The sequence below is a fragment of the Chelonoidis abingdonii genome, chromosome 20 (genome assembly GCF_003597395.2).
Source record: "Chelonoidis abingdonii isolate Lonesome George chromosome 20, CheloAbing_2.0, whole genome shotgun sequence".
NCBI lineage: Eukaryota > Metazoa > Chordata > Testudines > Testudinidae > Chelonoidis > Chelonoidis abingdonii.
The window spans coordinates 5650095-5669950 of record NC_133788.1 but is presented as its reverse complement, the minus strand read 5'-3'; the positions used below and the strand labels follow the sequence as shown (position 1 = coordinate 5669950).

At 50.3% G+C, this 19856-nt stretch overlaps 1 protein-coding gene across 3 annotated transcripts in view; it reads right to left on the bottom strand.

Annotated features, from left to right (window-relative positions):
• LOC116823462 (ras GTPase-activating protein 4-like) overlaps nt 1-4405 on the bottom strand; it is a 49997-nt gene extending 45592 nt beyond the window's left edge. For all 3 annotated transcript variants that reach the window (XM_032778017.2, XM_032778018.2, XM_032778019.2), the window contains exon 1: nt 4272-4405. In XM_032778017.2, coding sequence (XP_032633908.1) covers nt 4272-4336 — 65 coding nt within the window. In that variant the 5' untranslated portion in view covers nt 4337-4405. The remainder of the gene's footprint in view (nt 1-4271) is intronic.
• Nucleotides 4406-19856: the final 15451 nt, after the last annotated feature.

The following is a 19856-nucleotide window of genomic DNA, read 5'->3' as shown; positions in this document are numbered from 1 at the left end:
CTGTAGGCCAAATTCTGCCCTTGGCTACCCTGGTGTGAATACACAACGATCCACTGATTCAAATGGCATTATCCTGGATTTACAACTGTGTCAACCAGAGCAGGATTTATCCCTACAGGGCCTGAATCACTTCGCGTTTACGCTGGTGCCAGTCTGCAGTAAACCCATTGAAGCTGATGGAGTTACACTCAGGGAAAGCTGGTAGAAGGGAGAGGAAAAAAAAGAAAAATCAGGCTTTAAGACTTTTACAACCTCAGAAGTGATTACAGGCTGGGCAGAACATCCCCAGGGTCACTGAAAGGCAAATCCAGGTGAAGTGGCACGTTCGGAGCTTCTTTCCCATCTATTTCCAAGGATACAGGACATCACTAGCTCAAACTCTCCACTGAGCAGTCCAGGGCCTTGAACCCTTGCGACTCAAGGCCCCATTAGTAGCCCCTCAAAGCACTTACTAACGCAGACAGAAGACAAACACAAAGAGGGCCAGCGAAGCCAACCCAGAGCTGGAGACAAGCCAAGGCTGCCTGGGGAGTGAATTTCATTCCAGGCATCGGAGAAGGCAAATCCATTAATATATTAACAAGTAGGCTGCCTAAAATGTCAGGGAGCCCCGTGGACTGAATTGACACCACAGGTGCAGCTGTGGCTATCAGCAACCTCACGGATCAGTCACCCCGGAGCTGCCGGTTTCTACTGACAGCTGGGGCTTTGGGTCGGTTTACAGATGTGGGGCCCGACCTTCAGCAGGCACAAGTCAGCACAGTCCCCAGGACTTGTCATTAGCAACTGTGCTGATTTAGGCCAGCTGAAGATATGGCCCATGGAGTGAAAGTCGGGAGCAAGGATCAGAGCCAAATCCTGCTGTAAATCCAGAGTAACTCAGCTGGAAAAAGTGGCGTTACTCCAGATTTACATCAGCAGAGCAGGTGCACTACTCACAGACATCTACAGGTCAGTCTTATCTTACGCAGGGGTTCCGTTCTGTGGTTAGCAAGTAGAGCGAAAACTGCGTACACTCAAAATTACATCCCCAATCCCTTTAAATCCCACCCGCAGCTCCGGTGGCCGGGCCGGGGCGGGCATTTAAAGGTCCCGGAGCTCCACAGTGGCTAGAGCCTCGAGCCCTTTAGTTCACCCCAGCGGCTACCAGCCACCTCTGCAGCTGGGAGCCCCCTGGGTGATTTAAAGGCCCTGGGACTCCCAGCCACAGCTGGTGCCCCAAGACCTTTAAATCTTGAGGCCCCGCCTCTTCTGCTTGAGGCCACGCCCCCAGGACTCCAGCCCTACAGCGTAAAGCTGAAATCGCACATGTTAAATACGCGTAAGTTGCGACAGACCTGTACAACTATAATGGGCCAGATCCTGGGCAGGTATAAAGCAGCATCGCTTAGTGACTCTACCATGGTTTACACCAGCTGAGGAGCTGGTGTATGGATTCAACGGATTTGATCAGAAGAGCAATTAAGAAAAATAACCCTGAACCCAGTAATGTCACCAAAAGTGTCGGGAACCGTGGTCCAATCCAAGGCGAAGAGTTGAGATCCTGTCCTTAGCTTTGGAGCCCAGGGCACCGGAGCCGCAAGGAAAAAGCGCTGCTGCAGAGCCACACTGGAGGCAGGCAGACTCGTACTAGTCTGGCCACCCATCCCATGACACATCTTATGCCTCCCTTCAAGTTAAAACGGGTTGGGCCAGATTCTGATCTCACCTGGGGGTAACGTCTCTTGACTTCAGCATGGTTCCCCATGGGTTAGCTCTTGCTTACACGCTTGTGTCTACCAAAGGTACTGACATAGCCTAGTGACGGGACTATCTGGGCACCTCAATCTTTGCACGCTTTATCCTCACAGCCCCCTGTGAGCCTGGGCAGGGCTGTTACCCACCTGTCACAGGTGCGCCACTAGGGCGCTGAGACAAATCCGTAGCAGAGCAGGGAATTTCACCCAGGTCTCCCACTTCCTAGGCTAGCGCCCTAACCACTGGACGATCCTTCCTCAGAATTAGGTCCAACTTTTTGAAGGGGATCCTCGAGAATCACCCCGTTATTCCTTGCCACCCAGTGCTAAGCATGCTGCACCAGCCCTACTGGTTGGGTGTATCTTCAGGCAGTGCCTGGGAGCTGCTGCGTCAGCTGGAGCAGGAATTGTTCCAGCGTGATGGAGGCGATTCCCTCTCCCTGCCAGAGAGGGTGAAGCACAGGGACACAGATCCACCCCATGGCAGCCCAACCAGTCACCTCTAGAGCACCTGGGTGAGCAGCAGCCACCACTCAAAAATGGAGTGTGGAACATGGATGAGAAAACTTGTTTCCCAAAACGACACAGGCTAGCAGCCCTCAGCAGATACTTCTGCTCCTCATGAGCCTTTTTGTGGCGACAGCACTTCCTCACTTGCCATTGCCGGCCGGGGAGGCCCCCTAGTGCGGTACTGGCCCACCAGACCCTCACGGCTGCAGCACGACTTCAAACCCTCACGCTCCAGCAGGCCCTTTAAGTGTACAGAGCCTGCACCACCTTCCCTGTGCAGCCTCACCACCAGCTTTAGGGGAGGAGGCTCTGCAGAGCACAAACCTGAGCAGCGTTTGCCTGGCCAAGTTAAAGACAGAAGAACAGTGGTCGGGTTTTTCATCCACAGAGCTCAAGGCACTTTAACATAGGCAGATAAAGATAATTAACCTCGTTTTACAGAGGGGAAGTGACTTGTGCAGGGTCACCCAAAAGGCCAAGACAGAGAACCCAGGTCTCTTGTTTCACCAGCAAATGCCCTACCCACTAGACCACACAGCCATGCTGGTGAAACAGGAGCTTGTCAAGTCCCTGTTCCCTGCACATGCAGTCTACGGGCAACGCATTCTTTAAAATGCTGTTTCACCCTCAGTTTTCTGTAATGTCCAATTCAACTCTCATTCACACTCAGGCAAATCAGGAGTGGCATTATTACACAGATGTAAACCTGGTTTCAGAATCAGGCCCATAAAACACTCAAAAGTCTGGTTTCTGTTCTTATTTATGTTTATTCTTTTTCCATGACGATTGTTGGGGGTGGAGGGAGGAGTTTGGCAGCCTTTCAGCCCCACCAACCCAAAGGCTGATTCCTTAACACTAACAGCCCCCGGAAATGGCTGTCCTAGCTGAGCTGAGCAATTCAGGATTTACACTGGGAACCTGGTTACAAATGCCTCCATATGGTGAGAAGCAAAATCTCATCTATTTCATTTACTAACCCTTTCCCCGTTCACTCATCAGCTGCTTCCTCTCCCCTTCCCCAGAAAAAAGCAACATGCAGCCACTTCTCCTCTTCCCCAAGAAAGGGCCACGCAGGATGGAAAAGAAGAATAAATCAGGAAGCAAATAAATAAGTCAATCAACCTCTTTTGGGTACAATATGATTTTTTTGGTTTCAGTCCAACGCCGGTAAAAGAGAAGCAACACGAAGAACAGACAGGTGCTGGGACACTGCTTTGTAACTACTGTCCAGAATCCAGAGTGGTACGTGTGTAGTGGGTGAGAATCCTAACAAACACACATGCATGGGAAAGGCACGTGGCATATATTGGGAAATAACCCCTCAAGCATGCCTACACCAGGAGAGGGTGCGTGTGTTGGGGGAAAACCCTCAAACATGGCTTGCTTGGGAAGGAAGCATGAGTGGGTGTGTTGGGGGACTAACTCTGCAAGGTGTGAGAGCCTGTGTTGAGGAAACTCACCCACGCTGGAGAGGTGTGTGAGGGTTAACCTGCAAGAACTACACTGAGAGTGAGGGGTGGGGAGAAGATCCCTCAAAACCTGCCTGCAATAGGGGTTGTCTCTGAATAGCAATAAGCTATGGACAGGCCTGCACGGGTGTGTGTGCGTGAGAGACATTCTTGCGGATAGCAGGGGGAGGGAAGGGATACTACTTTGACCATACTTGCTGTTTGGGGGCTGGGGGTTAACATGCCAGTCCTGTGGGGCTGGGAGATCCTTTTTCCCTTGCCCAACAACCATCTCTATCCTCCCTGTGTTTCATGGGCCACCTCTAACCTGCGAGCTAGAACCAACCCAATCCCCCACAGGCGCTGGAACTAGTGGGGGGCTGCCGCACCCTCTGGCTTGAAGTGGTTTCCATCCTATCCGGGGTTTACAGGTTGGCTCAGTGGCTCTCAGCAGCACCCCCACCCCCACACACAAATGGTGCCAGCCCCCCTGCAAATCACCCCCAGCTGCCTGTGCCCCACGAGGGGCAGCCCAAGCGAAGCCCCCCCACCTCTGCAGAGAGGCGCTTTAACTCACATGTCCTTAGCGGGCAAGTGTTTTCCTTCCACGACCCGTATGAACAGCGAGCTCCTCTTGGCCATGGCCGGAGCCGGTCTGAGCTGCAGCCGCCCAGAGCCCGGCTCGGCTGCAGGACGCTGGGGGCTGTGCTCAGCCGGGCAGCTCCCAGCTCCATTCCCCCATGTGTGGGGAGCTGCGTCACGGCCGGCTCGCTGGCCTATCAGAAGAGGGAGGGGCGTGGTCAGGCGGGCAGCTCCAGCGGTGATTGGCTGTTGGCGAGAGACCCGCTTGCTTGCTCTGTGGTCAAGGGACCTTTCGTGCTCCCACTCTGGGGGGTTGCTCTTCTCAAGCGAGGCGGCGGAGTGTGACACCCGACTATCGGAGCTGGGTAAAGCGCCTCTGAACTAAGAGCAACTCCCGTGATGTTAGTAGAATCGTCAGTGGGGCCCCTGCCCAGGTGTCGGTGAATCAGCCACAACTGCGGCTTCTCCACCTGATGCTTTTGCAAGGTCACAATCTGGCTCCCGCCCCCCAGGCAGCCTGCAATCTCAATCCTCCAGTTTCACAGCATCGACTTCAGTGGAGTTACTCCCCATTCACATGGGTGTACAGTGAAAGCAAGATGCAGCCCTAGGTGGAGAGTCCCCCTCTGGCACCTTCAAACATGGGGCAGAGACCTAAAGCAGCAGACACACCCACTGAATAATACAGGGGAGGTTGCTCAGACAGTGATTTATTAACTACATTCTTAAACAGGCAAGTACCCAACATTTCCAAGCCCTGCACTGAGTTAAATCCGGTGTGGCCTGCAAACTAGAATACAAATGAGTATGAAAACACAGGGAGAAGATGGGATAAATAGATGCAAGTGGGCTGAAAAGTTACTGAATGTGGAGAACCAGATGCTAACATGAGAGAAACATACAGAGATCCCATCCCATTGTTATCGGTACTGCAGCAGTAGCAACTAGAAGCCCAGTCATAGACCAGCACCCCATTGTGCAAGGTGCTGTACAAATACAGAGCAAAAAGATGATCCCTGGCTCATGGAATTTACAATCTAAGCCTGTAATTTACAAAAGGTTTGCGCATCGCCTGATGAATCCCAACGCTGACCACAGGAGAAAAGAAAAATACACCTAAGAAACTTTTAATACTGGCCAGCCAAGTTATCAATGCACCTCAACTCAAAGAAAAAAAAAATATCACTGGTTAAACAAGATTATATTAAGGCTAAGAGCCTAATACTCTTGTCACTTACAATGAAGGGACTCATGCACTGCTCCAGGGAATTCCAAGGAGTTACACTGGGGCAAGTCAGATCTGGATCTCCCTCAGTAAAAAGGGGAGTTGGGGTCTATATTTCAATAATCTGCCACAGTTGACATAGAGGGCCAGGTCCTCAGCTGGTTTAAAGCCTCTTTTACATCTGCTGACATTCCAGCCACTAATTAACTAGAATAGAAAGTGTCATTTCTATCTTCCCATCCACCTCCCAGAAAATAACCCTCCACCACAAGTCCCCTACTCATCCCCTCTGTCTCACACACAACTTAAGGGACCCTAAATAACTCTGGATACAATTGACCAGAAGCAAATGACCAAGATAAATATAAACACATCTTTCCATACATGGAAATCTGCCGCACCTTGTCTCAGAGCCCAGAACACCTGGTGTGGTATCCTTCCTTTCAGTGCACCCCCACAGCCAGCCCTAATTCTGAGTGCTTGGAACAAACACCACTGTGCTCCAGGAACAAACAGAAAAACTCTGTGTGCTTCTTGGTGCACTCATGGGCTCTGGGACTGCATCTCCTGTCACTCGCCCGTGCAAGTCAGCAGCAGCTGATATAAGAGAGAAAAGAATCAGGCATGCGATAAACCGGACACCTGAACCTGCAAACTTTACTTCCAGGAGTAATCCTTACCTAGCTGAGCAAAACATTTGGGCCAAACCCTGAGCCGTTCACACAATTCTCCAAGGAAAGTTTTGCCTGAGTAATGATTTAGCCCATTTATGTCAATGGACATACTAGTGCTGACATGGGTTACCCATGTGAATAAAGGCTGTGGAATTCGGAAGCCGGTTTTCTTCTTGACAAATCTCCTACCCTACCTGTGCTCTGTTAATCAGTAAATGGGATGTCTCTCATTTCGGAACCCTCTCCCCCACACTGGGCGTTACCTCAAAATCAAAGTACGGTCAGTGATTTACCTCAGAGACTGAATTACAGAACTAGTGCAAATGTCTGGGGAGTCTCTGTAACATGAAGTCTTTAAATCATGATTTGAGGATTCAGTACCTCAGACATAGGTTAGGGGTCTATTAGAGGAGTGGCTGGGTGAGGTTCTGTGGCCTGCAACGTGCAGGAGGTCAGACTAGATGATCATGATGCTCCCTTCTGACCTTAAAGTCTATGAGTACAGGCCAAATTCTGCTCTTAGCTACACTGTTGTAAACATGTATTTACTTCAAAGGAATCACTTCCTTTTCTTCGATGAAAATCTGGAGAACAAACTGTAGCCTAATGCTGTATAGGCTCAGGAAACAAATTCCTCATGTGGCTTAATTCATTGCTGGATCCTGTTTTATACTGAGTGACCAGATGTTCTAAGCATGTTACAGACATGGGCAACGTATGCTATAGATAGTTATTAGCCCATCAGCAGAAAGTTTTATCGATGGTAACAACCAATTAACCATTTATTAGATGATATATATATAATATATTAGATGGTTTTATAGATGGTATATATAACAACCAATTAACCATTTATTAAACCATCTAGCAATTTATTAATCCTTTATTTTAAAAAAGTGGGACACATCAAGGTTTATCAAACGCTTTCAAATTCGTGGACATTGTAGAAGAGCTGGGTATTAACACATAATGCCCCTGTGCTATTATTTTCTGTCTCATTTCAGGCCTTTTTCGTACATTGCGCCAGTCGGTGGAGCATCAGCTAACTGAAGGGCAGTGTGATCAGTGACCAGTGATCAGAACAGAGTACTGAGCATCAGGACTCTGCCATTCTATTCCTGGCTACTCAGCTGCAGGAACTTAGGTAACTCAATTTTTGTGTGTCTTGGGTTCCTCTTTGAAGAAAGGGAAAACTACCTTGAGATGTGTGGATGAGAGCAGCAACTGAAATGCAAAGTATTATCTCACTCACTCACTCACTCACTCACTCTCTTTCTCTCTCTCTCTCTCTCACACACTCACACACACAGAGAAAGCTCTATTCTATCTACCCACACTGTTGTCTCTCTCTCTTCCCATTGCTCCAGTTCCCTCCCATTGATCTTCATTCTTGGAACAAAGAAAAACAGGCAGGAATTCAGGAAATGAGTCCAATGTCACATACAGCCCGTAAAAATTCCACTGAAGTCAACCGAGTTCGGCTGCTGTAAATGGGTGTGGGAGCACAGGGGGTGGGTGAAGGGAGTTTGCTTTACCTTGCATCCTTCTGCAGATTGAGTCTCCTGCCTGCCGCAGTCCAGCCTGCCACACTCAATTTGCACAAATCCACACCAGTTCGTTACTTTAGCACTGTCACTGGGTTATACTGGATATGTAACTTACTCTGCTGTTTATGGCATGGCTGATGTTGGCCTTACAAGCTTTATTTTTAGTTTTTTAATTCAGAAATCTAAGTTGCCCAGATGTAACACACACAAGCTGGATCCAGGATTAGGACAGAGTTGATTTCGTCTCCAGACTAAGCCATATGGCATTTTATTAACAGATCAGCCTCTGCAAAGGAAGCCTGAGCTGGGATCCAGTTTCAGGAGACCAGAATAGATGCCTTTACCAGATGAATTTGTAGGGGCCCTAAATTCTGACTTCTGACCACTATAACTATGGACTTCAATGGAGTTCCTCGTGATTTACATCAGGGTGAGACAAACCCATGGCCCCTACTAATGCCTCCAAGAACCATCAGGTTTCTTTACTAAACCTGGGTCCCAGTTTAACAAGTGCTCCCAACTCTCAGCACAAGTCAATGGGACTATTCACATGCTTGACGTCAGGCATGTCATTAGGTGCCTTGCTTACCTGAGGGCCTAAGCTCTTCACTACAAATAAGCCCATAGCACTTGTCATGGACAGAGCAGGGGAAGCGCAGTCCTATGGTTAGATCATTACCCAAATATGTAGATGTGGGTTCAGTTCTCTGCTACCGCTTCCTGCATGACCCATGGCAAGTCACTCAGTATCTCTGTGGCCAGCCTGTGCAATGGGGATAATAGAGTTACCTTCATCACAGGGGAGTTCTGGGATTGAAGACATTGATGTGCTTTTATATCTGCCAAGGAAGCACTATATACCATTTTACCGCTAGAAAACTAAGGCACAGAGAGACATGACTGACCCAAGGTCACACAGCTGAGCTGGGACTAGAATGGTCTCCTGCTCCTTAGCTAGCTACCCAAGCCATCAGGCCATGCTGCTGCAACCCTTAGTTAGAAGTGGCACTTGTGAGCTTCCAAGGGCTTCTGTCCTGCAGCAGCGTGGTGGGGCAGGACCAGCTTCGCGACAGGGATAGCCCCTGCTTTGGGGAGAAAGAAAAGCAAGCACTTGCAAGCCATGACATCTGCAAGGTGGGAGGCAGGTCAGTGGGGAGCAGGGGCTCCTGGTTATCTCCCATCCTACCACTTGGGTAGGGACTGCTTATGCTGGGGCCAGTTCCCACACCGCCTCCCTTCATGCCAAGCCCTGTGGGACAGAGATGGGAGGGGGGAGAACGTGGAACGGTGACCACATCCCTCCACTGACCAAAGAGCCCCGCTGGAGGAGAGCACCAAAGCAGTGCATGCACAGGCCTGAAGTTAGGCATGTCCCTAAGTGCCTTGCCTGAATGAGGGCCTAGATCTAGTCTAGAGATAGCAAACCCTCTGCCCAGTGAGGGATTCCATTCCCTCCTCGCAGGGCCGGCTCCAGTAATGGCCAACTAATGCCCCTGCTCAGAGCTGTGGGGTAGGGGAAGAGACAGAGCAACCTAGCTTAGGCCAGGCTCAGTGCCAGGGCCGGCTCCAGGGTTTTTGCCGCCCCAAGCAGCAAAATAAAATAAAATAAAATAAAAATAAAAAGCCGCGGTTGCAATCTGCGGCAGCTCTACTGCTGCCGCTTCAGTCTTCGGCGGCAGTTCGGCGGCTAGTCCTTTGCTCCAAGAGGGAGTGAGGGACCCGCCGCCAAATTGCTGTCAAAGACCCGGACGTGTGGCCCCTTCCCCTTGGCCGCCCCAAGCACCTGCTTGCTGGGCTGGTGCCTGGAGCCGGCCCTGCTCAGCGCCTGCTGGAAAATAGTGCTCCGGAATCTCAGCTTTCAGTATAATACATCTCTAGCCTTTAGGGGCGGGAAGAAACCCTTGAAAAGGTTGGCCCTGAATGCAAGCAGTGCAGGGACGTCTGCCTGAGTCTGCAGAGCGCTTATGTGACGGCTACCAGCTTGGCAACACCAGCGACAGGGCTGGCTCCAGTATTTTTGCTGCCCCAAGTGGCGGGGGAAAAAAAAAAATAAGAGCCATCCGTGGCAGCACTACCGCTGCCACTTCATTCTTCCCTCTGACAGGGACCGAGGGGCCCACCACTGAATTGCCGCCAAAGAGCTGGAGGTGTCACTCCTTTCCGTTGGCCGCCCCAAGCCAACTTGCTTGCTGCGCTGGTGCGCTGGTGCTTGGAGCTGGCTCTGCCTGCAGAGCTAGTGGGTTTAAAGAGCCTCACGTCTTCTAGGGAGAAGGTACAGAGGACACACACCATATTGACCCATAGGATTACTCCTAGATCAATAGCTCTGAGAAGCATGAGCTGCACCCATTCATAGTGATGGGCCATTCACTCTGAAACCTAACAACATACTGAACGACCAAAACATCCAGCTGACAGGCATCTGGATACTGGATCTTGAAATACAGGGTTAGATTAGTGTTTGCTGAGGTCAATGGGACTTACTAGAGATGTGAATGGAACCAGCAACAGATCTTGAGTAAGGAAGCACCCATTCTGAAAGGGAAGGCTTGTTAGAGAGAGCAGCAGGAAGAGGAAAGAGGCTTAGAACCCAGGCCTTGACATCCAGAGGAGGCTGCAGAGATGAATGTTGCTATTTCAGGGCCGGGGTGTGGGGGGCGTGATGCTAGACAGAGCATCAGACACGTCAAAGCTCATATAAACCAAACGAAAAATGCCTCTGTCTAATGTTAAACTCCCACTTTATTAGCATAATCCTGTCCAAAGCTGACATTAACCAGGGCCACCATTAACCAGCTGATCGTTAGGAAAGGGATTTTATAGCAAGCCGGGAGGTGGTGAGAGAAATGTTCACCAAGTTCCACACCAGCAATGTTCTCCCCAGCACTCCCAGCTCCCTTCAACAAAGAAAGAGCAGCGGCTCCCTGGTCATGTAATCGTTAACCTAGCCCTGGTGCTCTGCAGCTGGAGGTCTCTGCCACTGGTTAAGCAATACGGACTGTAGGCCCAATTCTGAGCACCCTTGCACTGATGTCAATCGGGATTAGCTTCATGAAAGTGTAAGAGAGGAGAGTTGGGCCCACTGAGCCCAGAGGAGTTATCTTTGGTTTGCACCAGCACGAGCAAGGAGGTTCATGCCCGCTGACCAGTGGAGTTACTCTTGCAAATCAGGAGTAGAGAGGGAGAGGAGGTTTTAAGCCGCTGCTCTGGGTAAATGTCGTCATTTTTCATAGCACAAAAATCTCCCAGTGAAGCCAGGTTCCCGTGCCTGGTGTGGGACGCCAGCCAGTCCCTGCAGAGAGTGGCCAAGATCCAAAAGAGAGGGAAAAAAATAAAACAAACAGTCCGTGGTACATACAGAGGGGGAGCCTTCTTTGCAGTCTGATCCTCAGACACTCCCACTGCAGTTCCTGGGATCTCAAAGAATGCAGGATCAGGCCCCTGGCAAGCAATTAGACAGTCTGTTTGGAGCACACGCAACTGGCAGTGCTCAGGGGGGTGAGGTAGCCGTGCATTGCTTCCCATTCCCCCCACTGCAGCAGGGATGTCATTGCTGAAAGGATCAGCAGTGAAAGGGTTAAGGCAGTTCACACCTCTCCAAGCTAGCCTTTCAGGTTGTCTGGCCTCACTGCATTGGAAGAGTTGTCTTTTGAAGTCCTTGCAGGATGCCACAGAGGCAAAGGCTCCCTCTGCCTGAGCAGGGACTTGAACCCTGGACCCTCAAATTAAAAGGCTGATACTGAGTTAGCCAGGCTTACCCTGTCACTTGGTTGCTGTGGAGCAGCAAAGCCTTCATCAAGCCCCACCCCCCATGAAATGCCCCTTTTGCAGGAGGCCTCCCCAGCCAGCTTTGTGTGTCCCCCAAGTCTCCGATACAGGGGGCATGTCTTGGGCAGAAGGGCATAGCCAGGGCTGCAGCTTGTACCTTGGAGGCAGCATGACCAGCTTTCTCGTACCAGTGGCTGCTGTGCCCGGCTCTGCCTGCGCTGACTTCCATGCAGGGGGAGTATAGAACAAGCTCAGCGCCCTCGCTCAGAGCTGCAGCAGGGGCGTGGGAAGCGGCAGAGTGAGCTTAATTAGGCCGTTCTCTCAGCACCTGTGTCATTACTGGGAGGCGCAAGCTGGCGATCCAGTTACCAAGGAGGGGAGGAGATTCCAGTGGTGCCAGACAGCATCACATGACCTAAGACGCTGTAGCCTTAAAAAAAAAAAAAATGCAGGCCAACACTAGGTCCCCGCAATCGTGCACGTGCTCAGCTACTTCTGCATGGCGAGAAAGCAGATCCTGCACACCCCCACTTCTCTTTTCAGCCCTAGAGAAGTGCGCTGCAAGAGGAAGACTGATCTGACTGATAAGAGCTGGCCTGGGAACCCTGGAGATCTGGGTTCAGTTCCCACTTCTGCCACAGACTCACTGTGTGACTTTGTGCTGGGGGCTGGCTTGTGACATAACCTCAGGATCAATCTGGCCAGTCTCTCCCTGCTTTGTTTCCTCTCTGTAAAACAGGAGAACAGTCCCTTGCTCTGATTGATTGTAAGCCCTTCAGGGCAGGGACTGTCTCTCACTAGTTGTATGTACAGCATCTAACACACATGGCTCCCTTGCTCTGTGGGGGACCCCCAGGTGCTAATGTAATAAAACATAACTAAGATGTACTGATCATTTCACCTGAGGCAAAAGCTGCATAAAATACTGGTCTAGCACCAGAAAAGTCACCAGACATGCAAAAGACTGTGCTGCGCATTCAGCCTCTTTCTTTGCAACTGCTCGCGTCCCTTGGGCAATATTTTAGGGTTATTGCCCTCAAAACCTGGAAGGGAAACTATTGTAACGATCAGTGAAGCCAGCACAGAGCTATGTGACTTTTATAATCAGCGATACAGTCTTTCCTCTCGCCGAGGCTGTTAAGGGGCAATGACCCTCCTTCACTCAGCCACACCCCTTAACTTGACCCTTCATTTTACATCCAGGCAACAGCATTGAAGGGAGTGGCATGATTTGGCTCAATGAGTAGACAGATGAGGGGCCTTGATACTCACCAGGGGCAAGGGACAGAGAAGTGAAGGAAGAGAGAATCTGAGAACCAAAATAAATAGAACTGGGCTGTAGCCCACGAAAGCTTGTGCTCAAATAAATTGGTTAGTCTCTAAGGTGCCACAAGTACTCCTGTTCTTTTTATGGATACAGACTAACACGGCTGGTACTCTGAAACCTAGAAAGGGTGTGTGTGTGTGTGTGGGTGTGTATGTGATGATCTACAACGGAGTTAATCTCCCGGAGAGACAGTGCCAGGAAATGAAAAGTGAGGTCCCATGCTCAAGAAGCCACACACACGATAAATGTTGTAGCCTAAAATACACGATGAGTCAAAACAAGCTAGCGTGTTCTGCTCTTCCAACGCCGCTGCTTAATCACACGGGGGATTAACGGGGAACCTGCTCTGAGTTCCTGATGAGCTTGGTGGGTGGCAGGGAACGCCGCTCCTGGCTCAGCTAAAAATGCAGCAGGGGAGCATACCAAAAGCCAGGAGTGCTGCTTCGCACTTTGGAAAACACTGGTTTCCGGGCCTGGGAGCAGCTGACCCATAGGCCAGGCGTCGGGTGCTGCCCATGCAGTTGTGAGGAGAACGGTTCCAGGAGCAGAGACAGGCCAACAAACCCTGCCCATTGATTGTGAGCGTAACCCAGTGCTGCCAATCCCTAGCGACGGAGACACTCAGTCTGCAGGACAGATGTAGCAGGAAAAGCAGCAAAACAGGCCTCCACCACCCGTGCCCCTGGAACTGACCCTGTCCAGTCCCTGGGACCTTGTTGAATCTCCAGCTGTCTGCTGACTTCTTCCACCGCAGCAGTGGCTCTGTGATCTGGAGACCTGTCAGTGAAGCTAGGGACCACAACCCACCAAGCCCCGATCAGCGGGTAATAATGGACAGTCGTTCCCAACCCAGCTGGGGTTCAGTGCACGAATCCAGACGTTGTGCCAGCTCCGACTGTAGCTGCCTGAAAGTCAATGGAGCAATGTCTGTTTACACCAGCTGAGCCTCTGGCCTTAAAGGCAGCTCTCCTATTACCGTGCTCTGAGCCAGCCAGTGCTCTGGCATGACTATCCGAACCCAACCTCCCTGCTTTGTCACCACAGAGCATTGGTGTATTTCCATTGCCAGCCTGCCCCACGAATAAATCTAGCTGACTCCAGTCCTCATACACACTGTTCAGCATTTCCCCTATAATCGGAGAGCCTGTGACACATGCCGGTCTGACATACAGTACCACTGGTTTCCATGGAGTGACTTCTGCTGGAAAACAGCATGGCCTAATGGGACTGACATGCACAAAATCCCCAGGCTATTCCCAGCCTACAGGGTGACCTTCCCCCTCTTCATGTCTCGGTTTCCCTCTGTAAAACAGGGCAGATGCTATCGCCCTTGTTTGTCAAGTGCGTGAGCGCCAGCGGTGGAATACGCTAGGTGGGAGCTAGGCGTTATGGGGTAAGTGATATAAAAAATCGCAGGCCTTTGTACACACACCAAGCTGCCGTGGGCAGTGAGCAATCACAAAGCAGGGTTATGTTTATGGACATAATACTTTTAACTAAGCCTTCACCATCTGTTCCCAGAGCCCCTAATTATGACCGCAAAGAACACACAGCAAAGCGCAAGCTATCAGCAATGAGACGAAAGGGATTGGAGCACTTGGGCCCAAATCCCTTCTTGCTTCCTGCCGTTTTACACCATGCTAATCCACTGACTTCAAAGGGGGTTACTCCCAATTTACACCAATGTGCAGGACAGCAGGATTAGGCGCCTGCTGCCTTTTATTCTCGGTCTAATCCAGCCTCCTGAGAGGATGATAATATATTTCAGATGCATATTGGGAAGTCCAACCCACATGGGAACAAGACCTCTGCTTTTTTTCAGGGGGAAATGGTTTGACCTGAATCCTTCACTCTGCGGATTACGCACACAATGGGCCAAATACTCCACTGGTGTAAATCAGCATAGCTCCATTGAGGCTAACGGAGCTATTTACGCCAGCAGGGGATCTGGCCCTGTAACCACCCACACTCCCACCTTTGGTGTGACATTTCCAGCTGTTCTGGGTTAATCTGCCCAAGCAATTCATGAAAATGATTAACTTGCTTTTTATAGAGGGGTTTTGCGTGATGTTTGGAGCCACTATTTCTCAGAAAGGGTGAGAGCTCGGGTGGTAAATATTTACCAAAGGAAACACCTCTTCTCTTCCATCCTCTCCCTAGTGATATTGCATCACAAGGAAACCTGCGCTAGAAACTACCATCATTAGCAGCTCTCATCTGAAACCTCCACTTTAACCAATTATGCTTTGCATTTCTGTAGCATCCCCTCCCCGCCCCGCTCCCCCCACCTCAAAGTGCTTCATAAATGCTAATAAATTATAATATAAATAAATGCTAATAAATAAATAATAGAAATAAATGCTAATAAATAATAAATTAATGTATTATTTATTAGCGGATACAGACTAACACGGCTGCTACTCTGAAACCTAATAAATTAAGCTTCACCATATCCCCCCTTGGCCCAGTTTTCCCCAGCCTCATTTTACAGATGGGGAAACTGAGGCACAGAACGGCTAAGGCTCACATTTTCCTAACTGGCTTCTAATTATGGATGTCCCGGACATTCAGGACCTGATTTTCAGAAGTGTGGTGCACCCACAACAGATGTCAGGGGGAGCTGTGGGTGCTCAGCATCTCTGAATAGTCAGGGTATCTCAAACCGAGACACCCCAAATTAGGGGTGTCAATCCACCACCTTTGACCAGAACTAAATTCACCTTAAAAAAAAGCAGAGTAGAGCCACTGCTATCTGCCCCCCTCTTTGAATGCTAGCTGGTAATGCAAAACTCCATACAGAGGCCAGAAGAAATGGCCAGGGTCTGTCTCAAAGCAATGGCTAGAAACAAATGCCCAAGTAAGAAAAACAAATGCCTCGGGAGAAGGATGGTTTGATCCTGGATTTGGCTCTGACCCAAGAGCTGGATTTAAGGAGAGACTAAAATACCCACTAGGATGAAGCACCTGGGACCAGATCCTCGGGTCACTCTCCCGACACCTCCTTTTCCCCCACAGAACCATGGGAACCACGGGAGCAATGCCGATTTACACCAGCGGAGGAACTAATGCAATACAGAAGGATAAAGACATGGGCAGGTGTTGCAGGACCAGGCTGAATGTGCGCATTGTGACATGTGGTGGCTCGACACGAGGCTGTTCTCGGTGAGTGGAGCTGCCAAAAGAATCCGGCACACTGTCTCTAGAAGCTCAGACAGAGCTACTCGCTAACGAAGAATGTGCTGGTTATCCAGTCTGAGTGCGGTAAGGCGACAATATAATCCACAGGGTAAATTGGTGGCATAACAAGAGAGCTTTTGTGAAATAAAGAAGAGAGAAAGGTGAGGGGAAAAAGCCACCCCGCAGAGGATGTTTCCACTGGTGAGAACAGCTCATTGTCGTGTATTTTTCCTATGGCTCAGAGAGGCCATCCCTGCCAAGACTGTCACCACCCTCCTGTCTATATTTAGTTTGCTTTCATTTCTCCCCTTTCCGTTTGGCAGCTGACATGGCAAAAGGGAATTTTAGGCAGCCCAGGCACAACTGGCAAAGCTCGTGCCCACTGGTTGGGGGCAGGAGGGGGTCAGCAAGGCTGGTTTAACTCCAAGCCCCATCCCAGAACTTGCTGTGGGATTCACCCCTGCCATAGGAAGTGTCCACTACCTTACGGCACGAGTTCTGCCCCTCAGTTACATGGGACCAGACCATTGTGAGGCTGGAGAGGAAAGATGCGTTAGTGATTGAAGCACTTGCTGGAGACAAGGGTCCAATTCCCCACAACCACAGACTTCTTCTGTGGCCTTGGTCAAGTCACTTAGTCAATGTGAGGATCGGGGGCTAAGTTTCTCTGTTCCTCAGCTCCCCAGCTGAGAAATGTCAATAGCAGCCCTTCCCTAGTTTAAAGGGTGGCTGTGAGGATAAATACAGTAAAGATTATGAGGAGCTCAGATACCACGGTACTGGGGGCCACGTAGGTACCTAAAACAGGATAGACGCAGCGGTTCACTTAGACTAGTATCCTATCACTGACAGTGACCAGTAGCAGCTGCAAGAAACCCTGCAGCAGGCAGTTATTGCGTAACCTGCCCCTCCGGGGCAAGTTTCTTCCTGACCTCCATTAGGTAGTGCACGGCCTGAAGCATGAGGGTTTAGATCCCTTCCAAAACTCCAGGATTTTTTTCCAAACGTTACTAATCTAACTCTGGATACGTTGCTTTGGCAGTGGTATGTGCTGAAGTGGAAACAGGCACTCCTATTCCAAAATAAAGGCACCCACACAGGGAGTTATACTGCTGTAGCTACAGCAGTGTATGATTATACTAGTTAATTTCCCCATGTAGGCAAGACCTAAGAGGGAAAATAAATGTAACCGGACTCCATTTCAGTGTCCCCCTCCCCTTGGGCACTGACTCTGTGCTCAGGGTCTCTGAAAAGTGCCAATGCTGTATAATGCGACATGTTTTTCCTGTAAACATAACGTCTTGAGATTTGACCTCACCACAGCCAAAGCAGGGTCCAGTCTGCTCAGGGTTGGGATGGGAGATTGTCAACAAACCCCCTTATTGCCACAGCCCTGCACTGTGTGTGGTCATGCACACCCGTGCAACATAGATGTAAAACGCTACCAGATCAGATCAAGTCTGCAGTAACGCTGTGTTGGTGTAAATGATTTTACAAGGTGCAGGACTGTAAAGAATCTGACTGACTGACACTGAGTCACTGCTGATTTACACCACTGAGGACAAGGCAGTGAACATGAGACACAGCCTTAGAAAACCTTGGTTCTGTTCTTCATACTGGCTTGCGGAGCAACTTCGGGCACACCATGGCTCCTGCTCCATGCCTCAGTTTCCCCATCTTACAAATGGGATGATAATACTTCCCCCTGGTGATAAAGCATTTTGAGATTTATGGATGCAACGTGCTAGAGGAGAGCTGGAGGATAACATGAAATGAAGAGCCCTGAGTCTGCAGTGAAGAATGGAGCAAGACAAAGCCCCTCTTCTACCTGCCCCTAGCTCTTTTATGAACTACCCCGCGTCCCAGCCAGCCAATCTCGGATCCTGTTGCAGATACTTGGCTTATGCCCTCCAAGTGGAGCTGGCTCATTGGCTGGCTGATATGACCAGGCAGCTCAGAGGCTGGCTGAGAACCAGCATGCCCTCTGCCTGGGAACCCCAGTGGATTCTTTGTGCCAGGAGTCCAACTGGGCTGGGAGAACGAAATCTGTCTCCATTTTTTCTAACTGATTTGGAGGCTTGGTTGCTATGACATTTGGTGGAGATGGGGGTCCCATATCACGCTGGGGGCTTTGAAAATCTCAGCCAGAGGGAAGACGCATTAGAAGCGTCTGGAAATGACCCCAGTAGATTTTTCCATGCATTTAACCCGACCTTCATACAGTTGTCAGAATCACGGCCAAAGGGCGCTGGGTTCCCCACCTGCTCAGGAACAGAAGGCTTCAGCCAGAACTGTTTACCAAACACCTCTCCCTAATACAGCTGCAGGTCACAGAACACTCCTTGTTTCTGCCCAAGGTCAAACCCTTGGTCACGCTGCCTCCGAGTCCAAGGTTTATGCCACTTTCCAGTGCAGCCTCTCTCCCGTTACCACGGGCTTCAGCCACACAGCCATTGATTTACAGAACTGGTGGCTGGTAAAGCAACAAGAGGAAGAAAATGCAGAGAGAGGGAATGAACTCTGTGCGCTGAGGCTGGAAGATCACAACTAGCAGGGCTCTGAAGGGAGAGCACTGTCCCTGGAAAGTCGCTCAGTCTCTCTGTGCCTCAGCACTCTCCCACCCCAGCTGTAAAACAGAGAAGTACCTCCTGCACCTCTGGCCTGGGCAGCATCTCTTAGTACATGTCTGCACAGCACCTAGCACAAAAGGGGGCTTGATCTTGGAGGAGGCGTCTGGATGTCCCAGTCCTATAGGGAATATATGATGATAAATCAATGTGGCCTGGTCTGCCCTAGAACCACTACTAGTTGCTGCCAATAGGTGCAAGGGAAGACAAGGATAAGCTGCCTCCAGAACCATTTCACTAACCCCAGGTTACATACCAGCCAGATCCTGCCTGGGTGGCTGCGTTTATGGGGCTGAATTAATCTGTCACTTACATCCCCACAACCTCACTGACGCATGGCTCCGATAACCCAGAGGATGGAGCCACAGAGGATGGAGCCACATAGACAGATGATAGGATACACAGGCTTAGCCCAACATGCCAGACCATATTTCTGTGTGTGAAAAAAAAAAAAAATAAAAGAGGCGTTTTAATTGGGATCATTATGTGAATTTGGGAGATTTCCCAGTAAATACAGAGCACAGGCACAGGCCAGATTTTGTTGGGCTGACGAGGGCAGGCAAACATATGCATCGTGACTTAATAGTCTGAAACGCATATGAAGAGAGAATGCCGCCAAGGCGCACGCCAGCCTTCGCTAGAAGTGACGGTGCTCAAAAAGCACCAGCTGTTTACATATGTCACAGGCTTGCCTGAGAGATCCTCACTAGGCTGTTGTCAGCAGTCACCTGAGCTTGTAAAAGGTCTCTCTTCACTGCAGAGTGAACTCTGCTGACTGGCACCGGGTTTGCTTAGCCAGGATGTGCAAAGCCCAATCTCAGCGACAGTTGTGGGAGAACTCATCGGTCCCTCTGGGCACACAGGAGGGAGGAATTGTAGGAAGGCCCTGGAGGACTCTTGGCACTGGTGTGGTTTAGCCAGCATCCTCACTGCAAAGTGGGCGAGTTACCAGCCTGAGTGAGAGTGGAACCCAGGGTTTAAACCAGCCCCCCAGCCATACCAACTAGCCTGGGTTGAAAGCACACTGAACTCATGAGAGAGGGCTGGGGCGGGGGGGGGGAGGTTAGCAGCATCTCCAGTGTCAGAGCCCAGATTCATTCTACAATGAAGACAGACGATGGGGCCAGGACTGGACAGCTGTGGGTGAGCAGTGCTTGCCCAAGCCAGCGACAGGTCTGGGAGCTCCCCTCTGCTTACAGAGGAGAGGGACCTGGGCTATCTCCTGCTCTCACCTA